Source organism: Salmo trutta, chromosome 30 (genome assembly GCF_901001165.1).
Source record: "Salmo trutta chromosome 30, fSalTru1.1, whole genome shotgun sequence".
NCBI classification, from domain to species: Eukaryota; Metazoa; Chordata; class Actinopteri; order Salmoniformes; family Salmonidae; genus Salmo; species Salmo trutta.
The window spans coordinates 45,729,368-45,742,646 of NC_042986.1; the positions used below are offsets into that span (position 1 = coordinate 45,729,368).

The 13,279-nt window shown below is 46.3% G+C and overlaps 1 protein-coding gene across 3 annotated transcripts in view; it reads left to right on the plus strand.

Annotated features, from left to right (window-relative positions):
- The window catches only part of LOC115168760 (troponin T, cardiac muscle), a gene marked incomplete at its 5' end in the record, with an annotated part of 32,634 nt that extends 19,562 nt beyond the window's left edge, over positions 1-13,072 (plus strand). Inside the window, 8 exon segments of one of the 3 annotated variants that reach the window (XM_029724319.1) lie at positions 8,964-9,027; positions 9,135-9,251; positions 10,342-10,419; positions 10,548-10,655; positions 10,760-10,866; positions 12,061-12,192; positions 12,409-12,457; positions 12,522-13,072. In XM_029724319.1, coding sequence (XP_029580179.1) covers positions 8,964-9,027; positions 9,135-9,251; positions 10,342-10,419; positions 10,548-10,655; positions 10,760-10,866; positions 12,061-12,192; positions 12,409-12,442 — 640 coding nt within the window. 3 annotated transcript variants of the gene reach the window in all.
- Positions 13,073-13,279: the final 207 nt, after the last annotated feature.

The window sequence follows — 13,279 nt, forward strand, 5'->3', positions numbered from 1 at the left end:
GCTTTGAGGACAATACAGTGCCACTGACATGGCCCGCTACCAAAGCCTGTGGGCTCTCCTTCTCCGTGGCTGACGTGAGTAAAACATTTAAACGTGTTAACCCTTGCAAGGCTGCCGGCCCAGACGGCAACCCCAGCCGCGTCCTCAGAACATGCGCAGACCAGCTGGCTGGTGTGTTTATGGACATATTTAATCAATCCCTACCCCAGTCTGTTGTTCCCACATGCTTCAAGATGGCCACCATTGTTCCTGTTCCCAAGAAAGCTAAGGTAACAGAACTAAATGACTATTGCCCCGTTGCACTCACTTCTGTCATCATGAAGTGCTTTGAGAGACTAGCCAAGGAGCATATCACCTCCACCCTACCTGATACCCTAGACCCACTCCAATTTGCTTACCACCCCAATAGGTTCACTGACGATGCAATCGCCATCACACTGCATACTGCCCTATCCCATCTGGACAAGAGGAATACCTATGTAAGAATGCTGTTCATTGACTACAGCTCTGCATTTAATACCATAGTACCCTCCAAACTCGTCATTAAGCTTGAGACCCTGGGTCTCGACCCTGCCCTGTGCAACTGGGTCCTGGACTTTCTGACGGGTCACCCCCAGGTGGTGAAGGTAGGAAACAACATCTCCACCCCGCTGATCCTCAACACTGGGGTCCCACAAGGGAGCGTTCTCAGCCCTCTCCTGTACTCCCTGTTCACCCATGGTTGCGTGGCCATGCACGCCTCCAACTCAATCATCATTTTTGCAGACGACACTACAGTGGTAGGCTTGATTACCAACAACGATGAGACAGCCAACAGGGAGGAGGTGAGGGCCCTCGGAGTGTGGTGTCAGGAAAATAACCTCTCACTCAACATCAACAAAACAAAGGAGATAATCGTGGACTTCAGGAAACAGCAAAGGGAGCACCCCCCACCACCTACAGCACCCGATGTCACAGGAAGGCCAAAAAGATCATCAAGGACAACAACCACCCGAGCCACTGCCTGTTCACCCCGCTATCATCCAGAAGGCAAGGTCAGTACAGGTGCATCAAAGCTGGGACCGAGAGACTGAAAAACAGCTTCTATCTGAAGGCCATCAGTGTTAAATAGCTTCTATCTCAAGGCCATCAGTGTTAAATAGCTTCTATCTCAAGGCCATCAGTGTTAAATAGCTTCTATCTCAAGGCCATCAGTGTTAAATAGCTTCTATCTCAAGGCCATCAGTGTTAAATAGCTTCTATCTCAAGGCCATCAGTGTTAAATAGCTTCTATGTCAAGGCCATCAGTGTTAAACAGCTTGTATCTCAAGGCCATCAGACTGTTAAACAGCCATCACTAACATAGAGAGGCTGCTGCCAACATACAGAGTCAAATATCTGGCAACTTTAATAAATGGACTTAATAAAGGTATCACTAGTCACCTTAAGTAATGCAACTTTAATAATGTTTACATATCCTACATTACTCATCTCATATGTATATAGTGCTCTATACCATCTACTGCATCTTGCCTATGCCTATCATTAGTCACTTTAAATAATGCCACTTTAATAATGTTTACATATCCTACATCACTCATTTCATATGTGTATAGTGCTCTATACCATCTACTGCATCTTGCCTATGCAGCACGGCCATCGCTCATCCATATATTTATATGTACATATTCTTAGTCATCCCTTACATTTGTGTGTATAGGTAGTTGTTGTGAATTTGTTAGATTAATGGTTAGATATTACTACATTGTCGGAACTAGAAGCACAAGCATTTCGCTACACTCGCATTAACATCTGCTAACCATGTGTATGTGACCAATACAATTTGATTTGATTTGATTTGTGGTGGCATGTGTGGGCATCGCTTCCTTTTAAAGCTCTTTTCTGGGTGTTGATGTCCTGGGGAACCAGAACTAGCTGGCTGATGGGACTCTTCTCCAGGTTAATCTCTCTGTAGGTGAGGGCTCTATGGGGTCTAATTGTGTTGATGTCCTGGGGAACCAGCTGGCTGAGGGGACTCTTCTCCAGGTTAATCTCTCTGTAGGTGAGGGCTCTATGGGGTCTAATTGTGTTGCTGTCCTGGGGAAGCAGAAACAGCTGGCTGATGGGACTCTTCTCCAGGTTAATCTCTCTGTAGGTGAGGGCTCTATGGGGTCTAATTGTGTTGATGTCCTGGGGAACCAGAACCAGCTGGCTGAGGGGACTCTTCTCCAGGTTAATCTCTCTGTAGGTGAGGGCTCTATGGAGTCTAATTGTGTTGCTGTCCTGGGGAACCAGAACCAGCTGGCTGATGGGACTCTTCTCCAGGTTCATTTCTCTGTAGGTGAAGGCTTTGTGGAGGAATGTGTGGGCATCGCTTCCTTTAACAGCTCTTTTCTGGGTGTTGATAACTAGCAGGTATAGTCCTAGTTCTGCTCTGCATCCATTGGTTGGTGTTTTGCGTTGTACACAGAATTCTGCTTGCAGAGTCTCAATTGGGTGTTTGTCCCATTTTGGGAGTTCTTGGTTAGTGAGTGGACCCCAGACCTCACAAACATAGAGGGCAATGGGTTCTATAACTGATTTAAGTTTTTTAGCCAGATCCTAATTGGGATGTCGGGTTTTATGTTCCTTTTGATGGGAGTGCTTGGTTAGTGACCCCAGACCATAGAAGGCCATTCTAGCCTTATATTTTAGATCGTTCACAGCCTGGTAGAAGTTATAAGTGGTGTTGATGTTTAGGCTGAGGTAGGTATAGATCTTTGTGTGCTTTAGGGCATCTGTGTCTAGATAGAATTTGTAGTCCTGGCAACTGGACCTTTTTTGGAACGCCATTATTTTTGTCTTACTGAGATTCACTGTCAGGGCCCAAGTCTAACAGAATCTGTGCAGAAGATCTAAGTGCTGCTGAAGGCCCTCCTTGGTTGGGAACAGAATAACCAGATTTATATTCACATTTGAGTAATTTAGCAGACGCTCTTATCCAGGGCAACTTACAGATAATGCATTCATCTTAAAATAGCTAGGTGGAACAATCACATATCACAGGCATAGTAACTACACTTTTCCTCACTAAAAGCCATAGCTAGCAAGGGGGAGGGGGGTGGTCAAGTGCTAGTGTTGGATTAGGATTTGTATATATGCTGCTCACCCATAGGGGTGAGAGTGCCAACATCCCAGAGGTGGCAGAACAGAGTGCAGGGTATGAGCCTGAAGGTACATTTAGCAGACACTCTTATCCAGAGCGACTTTCAGTAGTGAGTGCATACATTTTTATATTTTTGTTCATACTGATCCCCCCATGGAAATTGAACCCACAACCCTGGCATTGTAAGTGCCACGCTCTACCAACTGAACCACACAGGGAGGGGCAGTTCCTCTTGCTGTTCCGTAGGTAAGCACCATGGTCTTGTTGTGGATGAGAGCTTCAACTGGAAGCCAGTGGAGTGTGCCCACTGATCTGAGGCTAGGAAACACTGTTACCACCGATAAATCCACTATAATTGAGAATTTCAATAAGCATTTCTCTACGGCTGGCCATGCTTTCCATCTGGCTACCCCTACCCCGGTCAACTGCCCGGCACCCTCCACAGCAACCCGCAGAAGCCCCTACCATTTCTCCTTCTCCCAAATCCAGATAGCTGATGTTCTGAAAGAACTGCAAAATCTGGACCCCTACAAATCAGCCGGGCTAGACAATCTGGACCCTCTCTTTCTAAAATTATCTTCCGAAATTGTTGCAACCCCAATTACTAGCCTGTTCAACCTCTCTTTCGTATCATCTGAGATTCCCAAAGATTGGAAAGCTGCTGCGGTCATCCCCCTCTTCAAAGGGAGTGACACTCTAGACCCAAACTGCTACAGACCTATATCTATCCTACCCTGTCTTTCTAAGGTCTTCGAAAGCCAAGTTAACAAACAGATCACCGACCATTTCGAATCCCACCGTACCTTCTCCGCTATGCAATTTTATTTCAGAGCTGGTCATGGGTGCACCTCAGCCACGCTCAAGGTCCTAAACGATATCATAACCGCCATCGATAAGAGACATTATTGTGCAGCCGTATTCATCGACCTGGCCAAGGTTTTCGACTCTGTCAATCACCACATTCTTATTGGCAGACTCGACAGCCTTGGTTTCTCAAATGATTGCCTCGCCTGGTTTACCAACTACTTCTCTGATAGAGTTCAGTGTGTCAAATCCGAGGGCCTGTTGTCTGGACCTCTGGCAGTGTCTATGGGGGTGCCACAGGGTTCAATTCTCGGGCCTACTCTTTTCTCTGTATACATCAATGATGTCGCTCTTGCTGCTGGTGATTCTCTGATCCACTTCTACGCAGATGACACCATTCTGTATACTTCAGGCCCCTCTTTGGACACTGTGTTAACTAACCTCCAGACAAGCTTTAATGCCTTACAACTCTCCTTCCGTGGCCTCCAACTGCTCTTAAATGCAAGTAAAACTAAATGCATGCTGTTCAACCGATCACTGCCTGCATCTGCCCGCCCGTCCAGCATCACTACTCTGGACGGCTCGGACAACTATAAATACCTAGGTGTCTGGCTAGACTGTAAACTCTCCTGCCAGACTCACATTAAGCATCTCCAATCCAAAATTAAATCTAGAATTGGCTTCCTATATCGCAACAAAGCATCCTTCACTCATGCTGCCAAACATACCCTCGTAAAACTGACCATCCTACCAATCCTCAACTTTGGCGATGTCATCTACAAAATAACCTCCCACACTCTACTCAACAAATTGGATGCAGTCTATCACAGTGCCATCCGTTTTGTCACCAAAGCCCCATACACTACCCACCACTGTGACCTGTACGCTCTCGTTGGTTGGTTGCCCTCGCTTCATACTTGTCACCAAACCCACTGGCTACAGGTTATCTACAAGTCTCTGCTAGGTAAAGCCCCGCCTTAGATCAGCTCACTGGTCACCATAGCAGCACCCACTCGTAGCACGCGCTCCAGCAGGTATATCTCACTGGTCACCCCCAAAGCCAATTCCTCCTTTGGTCGCCTTTCCTTCCAGTTCTCTGCTGCCAATGACTGGAACGAACTGCAAAAATCACTGAAGCTGGAGACTCATATCTCCCTCACTAGCTTTAAGCACCAGCTGTCAGAGCAGCTCACAGATCACTGCACCTGTACATAGCCCATCTGTAAACAGCCCATCTATCTACCTACCTCATTCCCATACTGTATTTATTTATTTCTTGCTCCTTTGCACCCCAGTATCTCTATTTGCACATTCATCTTCTGCACATCTACCATTCCAGTGTTTAATTGCTATATTGTAATTACTTACCTCATTTACTTACCTCATTTGCACTCACTGTATATAGACTTTTTGTTTTCTTTTGTTCCACTATATTACTGACTGTATGTTTTGTTTATTCCATGTGTAACTCTGTGTTGTTGTATGTGTCGAATTGCTATCCTTTATCTTGGCCAGGTCGCAGTTGCAAATGAGAACTTGTTCTCAACTAGCCTACCTGGTTAAATAAAGGGGAAATAAAAATAAATAAAATAAAAAAATATATATCTTAACAAATATATTGTTCACGTTTCCTTCTGCTAACTTTAAACCTTTATTATTGTTCAGGAAGTTGTCTATGAGGGATTGGATTTGTTGTTGACCAATTGTTTTTTCGAAGGTTTCTACATTATCCTCCTTACTTTATAGCATTTCTTTAACCTTATGCAGTTTGTTCGGCTTCGATGCTTTATGGTTGTGTATTGCTCTGTTCAAGTAGTTTGGGATTTTACTATGGTCTGATAAGGGTGTCAGTTGGCTGACATCGATGCTCTGAGAGACTGGGTTCAAATCAAATCAAAGCATATTTGTCACATGCCGGTGTAGACTAACAGTGACATGCTTACTTACGAGTCCTTTTTTTTTTTTTTTAAATAGAAAAAATAACATCGTTGCACAGTGAATAACAAATAAATATAATTAGTAAAAATAACATGGCTATATACAGAGAGTAGAAAATAACATGACTATATACAGAGAGTAGAAAATAACATGACTATATACAGGGAGTATAAAATAACATGGCTATATACAGGGAGTAGAAAATAACATGGCTATATACAGGGAGTAGAAAATAACATGGCTATATACAGGGAGTAGAAAATAACATGGCTATATACAGGGAGTAGAAAATAACATGGCTATATACAGGGAGTAGAAAATAACATGGCTATATACAGGGAGTAGAAAAAACATGGCTATATACAGGGAGTAGAAAATAACATGGCTGTATACAGGAAGTAGAAAATAACATGGCTATATACAGGGAGTATAAAATAACATGGCTATATACAGGGAGTAGAGAAAAACATGGCTATATACAGGGAGTATAAAATAACATGGATATATACAGGAAGTATAAAATAACATGGCTATATATATATATATATATATATATATATATAGGAGGTAGAAAATAACATGGCTATATATATAGGAAGTAGAAAATAACATGGCCAAATATATATACAGGGAGTATAAAATAACATGGCTATATATACAGGAAGTACAAAATAACATGGCCAAATATATATACAGGGAGTATAAAATAACATGGCTATATATACAGGAAGTAGAAAATAACATGGCCAAATATATATACAGGGAGTATAAAATAACATGGCTATATACAGGGAGTATAAAATAACATGGCTTTATACAGGGAGTACCATTACCAAGTCGATGTGCAGTGGTACGAGGTAATTGAGGTAGATATATATTCTACATAGGGGTAAAGTGACTGAGATCAGCATATGCGGTGAGTGTGAAAGTGTTTGTGAGTGTGAGTGTATGAGTGTGGAGACTCCATTGTGTGGGTAGAATCCTGTATGTGGGTAGACTCCCGTCTGTGGGTAGAGTCCAGTGTGCGGATAGAGTCCAGTGTGCGGGTAGAGTCCAGTGTGCGGGTAGAGTCCAGTGTGCGGATAGAGTCCAGTGTGAGGATAGAGTCCAGTGTGAGGATAGAGTCCAGTGTGAGGATAGAGTCCAGTGTGTGGATAGAGTCCAGTGTGTGGATAGAGTCCAGTGTGTGGATAGAGTCCAGTGTGTGGATAGAGTCCAGTGTGGGTAGAGTCCAGTGTGTGGGTAGAGTCCAGTGTGTGGGTAGAGTCCAGTGTGTGGGTAGAGTCCAGTGTGTGGATACAGTCCAGTGTGTGGATACAGTCCAGTGTGTGGATACAGTCCAGTGTGTGGGTAGAGTCCAGTGTGTGTAGAGTCCAGTGTGTGTAGAGTCCAGTGTGTGTAGAGTCCAGTGTGTGTAGAGTCCAGTGTGTGTGTAGAGTCCAGTGTGTGTGTAGAGTCCAGTGTGTGTGTAGAGTCCAGTGTGTGTGGTAGAGTCCAGTGTGTGTGGTAGAGTCCAGTGTGTGGATAGAGTCCAGTGTGTGGATAGAGTCCAGTGTGTGGATAGAGTCCAGTGTGTGGATAGAGTCCAGTGTGTGGATAGAGTCCAGTGTGTGGGTAGAGTCCAGTGTGTGGGTAGAGTCCAGTGTGTGGGTAGAGTCCAGTGTGTGGGTAGAGTCCAGTGTGTGGATAGAGTCCAGTGTGTGGATAGAGTCCAGTGTGTGGATAGAGTCCAGTGTGTGGATTTAGTCCAGTGTGTGGGTAGAATCGAGTGTGTGGGTAGAGTCCAGTGTGTGGGTAGAGTCCAGTGTGTGGGTAGAGTCCAGTGTGTGGGTAGAGTCCAGTGTGTGGGTAGAGTCCAGTGTGTGGGTAGAGTCCAGTGTGTGGGTAGTCCTCTGTGGGTAGAATCGAGTCTGTGGGTAGAGTCCAGTGTGTGGGTAGAATCCAGTGTGTGGGTAGAATCCAGTCTGTGGGTAGAGTCCAGTGTGTGGGTAGAATCCAGTGTGTGGGTAGAATCCAGTCTGTGGGTAGAGTCCAGTGTGTGGGTAGAGTCCAGTGTGTGGGTAGAATCGAGTCTGTGGGTAGAGTCCAGTGTGTGGGTAGAATCCAGTGTGTGTGCATAGAGTTAATGCAGGTAGTCCGGGTAATAAATCTGTTAGTTATTCAGCAGTCTTGTTTAGAATTCTTATGGCTTGGGGGTAGAAGCTATTCAGGGGTCTGTTGGTTCCAGACTTGGTTCACTGGTACAGCTTGCCGTGCGGTAGCAAAGAGAACAGTCTGTGGCTTGGCTTGCTGGAGTCTTTAAAATAAATTTGGGCCTTCCTCTGAAACCGCCTGGTATAGAGTATGGCAGGGAGCTCGGCCCCAGTGATGTACTGGGCCTTCCTCTGAAACCGCCTGGTATAGAGTATGGCAGGGAGCTCGGCCCCAGTGATGTACTGGGCCTTCCTCTGAAACCGCCTGGTATAGAGTATGGCAGGGAGCTCGGCCCCAGTGATGTACTGGGCCTTCCTCTGAAACCGCCTGGTATAGAGTATGGCAGGGAGCTCGGCCCCAGTGATGTACTGGGCCGTTCGCATTACCCTCTGCAGCACCTTACGGTTGGATGCCAAGCAGTCAAGATGCTCTCGATGCTGAAGCTGTAGAAGGTTTTGAGATATTTTTAACCTCCTGAGGGGGGAAGAGGAGTTGTCGTGCCATCTTCACGACTGTGTTGGTGTGTGTGGACCATGATAGATTCTAAGTGATGTGGACACTGTGGGATTTGAAGCTCTCGACCTGCACCACTACAGCCCTGTTGATGTAAATGGGGGCACGTTCGGCCCTCCGTTTCCTGTAGTTGAAGTTGATTATATTCCTCTCTCCCTCTCTCCCTCTCCCCCTCTCCCTTTCTCTCCCCCTCTCCCTCTCTCCCTAACTCCCTCTCTCCTGCTTCCTCTAACCTCTTCCCCCCCTCTCTCTCTCTCTCTCTCTCTCTCTCTCTCTCTCTCTCTCTCTCTCTCTCTCTCTCTCTCTCTCTCTCTCTCTCTCTCTCTCTCTCTCTCTCTCTCTCTCCCTCTTCCTCTCTCTCTCCTCCTCTCCCTCTCTCTCCCTCTCTCAGGCCGTTCATAATGCCCAACCTCATCCCACCTAAGATCCCAGATGGAGAGAAGGTAGATTTTGATGTAAGTATGTGACTGGATATACTATACCGTTGTTATCATCTCTGCCGGACAGGAAGAGTATGGAGAAGGATCTTTTGTTGTTGTTGTTATTGTTTTTATTTCTGCAGGACATCCACAGAAAGCGCATGGAGAAGGATCTGAATGAGCTGCAGACACTGATCGAGGTTCACTTTGAAAGCAGGAAGAAGGAGGAGGAGGAGCTTATCAACCTCACAGACAGGATTGTGAGTGGCACAGACACGTCACTCAAACTAGCCCAGTTCCAGACCCTTATCACTAAAACTAGCCCCTCCCAGACCCCTGTCACTCAAACTAGTCCCTCCCAGACCCCTGTCACTCAAACTAGTCCCTCCCAGACCCCTGTCACTCAAACTAGCCCCTCCCAGACCCCTGTCACTCAAACTAGTCCCTCCCAGACCCCTGTCACTCAAACTAGCCCCTCCCAGACCCCTGTCACTCAAACTGGCCCCTCCCAGACCCCTGTCACTCAAACTAGCCCCTCCCAGACCCTGTCACTCAAACTAGCCCCTCCCAGACTCCTGTCACTAAAACTAGCCCCTCCCAGACCCCTGTTACTCAAATTAGCACCTCCCCAGACTCCTGTCAGTCAAACTAGCCCCTCCCCAGACTCCTGACAGTCAAATTAGCACCTCCCCAGACTCCTGTCAGTCAAACTAGCCCCTCCCCAGACTCCTGACAGTCAAATTAGCCCCTCCCCAGACTCCTGACAGTCAAACTAGCCCCTCCCCAGACTCCTGACAGTCAAATTAGCACCTCCCCAGACTCCTGACAGTCAAACTAGCCCCTCCCCAGACTCCTGACAGTCAAATTAGCCCCTCCCCAGACTCCTGACAGTCAAACTAGCCCCTCCCCAGACTCCTGACAGTCAAACTAGCCCCTCCCCAGACTCCTGACAGTCAAATTAGCCCCTCCCCAGACTCCTGACAGTCAAATTAGCCCCTCCCCAGACTCCTGACAGTCAAACTAGCCCCTCCCCAGACTCCTGACAGTCAAACTAGCCCCTCCCCAGACTCCTGACAGTCAAACTAGCCCCTCCCCAGACTCCTGACAGTCAAATTAGCCCCTCCCCAGACTCCTGACAGTCAAATTAGCCCCTCCCCAGACTCCTGACAGTCAAATTAGCCCCTCCCCAGACTCCTGACAGTCAAATTAGCCCCTCCCCAGACTCCTGACAGTCAAATTAGCCCCTCCTTTGACCCCTGTCACTCAAACTAGCTAGTATTTAATTTTAGAGAGCATTGTACACTACGCTCATCTTATTCCTAAAGTTAGGGATCTGGATATTCTCTCTAGGAGAAGCGACGTTCTGAACGATCAGAGCAGCAAAGGATCCGCAGCGAACGAGAGAAAGAACGACAGAAGAGGTTGGAGGTAAGAGAGAGAGTCTCAGTGACACCGTGTATCAGGCCGGGTATTGAACCTGACTAGCAGCTTTTTATGGGTGATCTCTCTCTCTCTCTCTCGCGTGCTTCTCTCCTTCTCTCTCCTTCTCTCTCCAGGACGAGAGGACTCGTAAAGAGGAGGAGGAGGCAAAGAGGAAAGCAGATGATGATGCTAAGAAGAAGAAGACGTTGACCAGCTTACACTTTGGAGGCTACATGCAGAAGGTACTATTATAATACACTGTATATACATTATCAGTAGATTATTATATTAAGTCGTTATTACATTATTATTATATAAATGTATCTCATTATTATGACATGACTAGATGGAGGTCAGGGGGAAGAGACAGACAGAAAGAGAGAAGAAGAAGAAGATTCTACAGGACAGACGAAAGTCTCTGGACATCGAGAACATGAGCCAGGACAAACTGAAGTACAGTACTACAACAATACTATACTATACTACTACAATTATGTGTACTATACTACTAGATCCTAACCTCTCTGTGTAGAGACAAGGCCCAGGAGCTGTGGCTGTGGCAGCAATACTATACTATACTATACTATACTATACTATACTATACTATACTATACTATACTATACTATACTACTAGATCCTAACCTCTCTGTCTCTGTGTAGAGACAAGGCCCAGGAGCTGTGGCTGTGGCAGCAGTACTATACTATGCTATACTATACTATACTATACTATACTATACTATACTATACTATACTATACTACTAGATCCTAACCTCTCTGTCTCTGTGTAGAGACAAGGCCCAGGAGCTGTGGCTGTGGCAGCAGTAATGTACTATACTATACTATACTATACTATACTATACTATACTATACTATACTATACTACTAGATCCTAACCTCTCTGTCTCTGTGTAGAGACAAGGCCCAGGAGCTGTGGGTGTGGCAGCAGTACTATACTGTACTATACTATACTATACTATACTACTAGATCCTAACCTCTCTGTCTCTGTGTAGAGACAAGGCCCAGGAGCTGTGGCTGTGGCAGCAGTACTGTACTATACTACTAGATCCTAACCTCTCTGTCTCTGTGTAGAGACAAGGCCCAGGAGCTGTGGCTGTGGCAGCAGTACTATACTGTACTATACTATACTATACTATACTATACTATACTATACTATACTACTAGATCCTAACCTCTCTGTCTCTGTGTAGAGACAAGGCCCAGGAGCTGTGGCTGTGGCAGCAGTACTATACTATACTATACTATACTATACTATACTATACTATACTATACTACTAGATCCTAACCTCTCTGTCTCTGTGTAGAGACAAGGCCCAGGAGCTGTGGCTGTGGCAGCAGTACTGTACTATACTATACTATACTATACTATACTATACTATACTATACTACTAGATCCTAACCTCTCTGTCTCTGTGTAGAGACAAGGCCCAGGAGCTGTGGCTGTGGCAGCAGTACTATACTGTACTATACTATACTATACTATACTATACTATACTATACTATACTATACTATACTACTAGATCCTAACCTCTCTGTCTCTGTGTAGAGACAAGGCCCAGGAGCTGTGGCTGTGGCAGCAGTACTGTACTATACTACTAGATCCTAACCTCTCTGTCTTTGTGTAGAGACAAGGCCCAGGAGCTGTGGGTGTGGCAGCAGCAGCTGGAGGCTGAGAAGTTTGATCTGCAGTATCAGATTAGCAGACAGAAGTATGACATCAACGTCCTCCGCAACAGAGTGTCAGACCACCAGAAGACGTACGGACAACCCTTACACACACACGCACGCACGCACGCACGCAGGCACGCACGCACACACACAAACGCACGCACGCACACAAACGCACGCACGCACGCACACACACAAACGCACGCACGCACACGCGCGCACACACACACACACACACACACACACACACACACACACACACACACACACACACACTGTGTAACTAAGTGTCCTCTATTCTGCAGCACCAAGAGAACCAAGAGAGGCCTGAGGAAGTAGAGAGATATTGAAGAGGGACTGAAGTAGACTGAAGATGGACTGAAGTAGACTGGCTGAGGGACTGAAGTAGACTGAAGAGGGACTGAAGTAGACTGGTTGAGGGACTGAATTAGCCTGGCTGAGGGACTGAAGTAGACTGGCTGAGGGACTGAATTAGCCTGGCTGAGGGACTGAAGTAGACTGGCTGAGGGACTGAATTAGCCTGGCTGAGGGACTGAAGTAGACTGGCTGAGGGACTGAATTAGCCTGGCTGAGGGACTGAAGTAGACTGGCTGAGGGACTGAATTAGCCTGGCTGAGGGACTGAAGTAGACTGGCTGAGGGACTGAAGTAGACTGGCTGAGGGACTGAATTAGCCTGGCTGAGGGACTGAAGTAGACTGGCTGAGGGACTGAATTAGCCTGGCTGAGGGACTGAATTAGCCTGGCTGAGGGACTGAAGTAGACTGGCTGAGGGACTGAATTAGCCTGGCTGAGGGACTGAAGTAGACTGGCTGAGGGACTGAATTAGCCTGGCTGAGGGACTGAAGTAGGACTGAAGTAGCCTGGCTGAGGAGATCAGCTGTCTGGCCTTTCTGTCTATTGTCTGATCTTTCTCCTTCCTACATCTCTCTCTCCTTCCTACATCTCTCCTTCCTTCCTACATCTTTCTCCTTCCTACATCTCTCTCTCCTTCCTACATCTCTCTCTCCTTCCTACATCTCTCTCCTTCCTAGATCTCTCTCTCCTTCCTACATCTCTCTCTCCTTCCTTCCTACATCTTTCTCCTTCCTACATCTCTCTCTCCTTCCCGCATCTCTCTCTCTTCCTACATCTCTCTCCTTCCTACATCTCTCTCT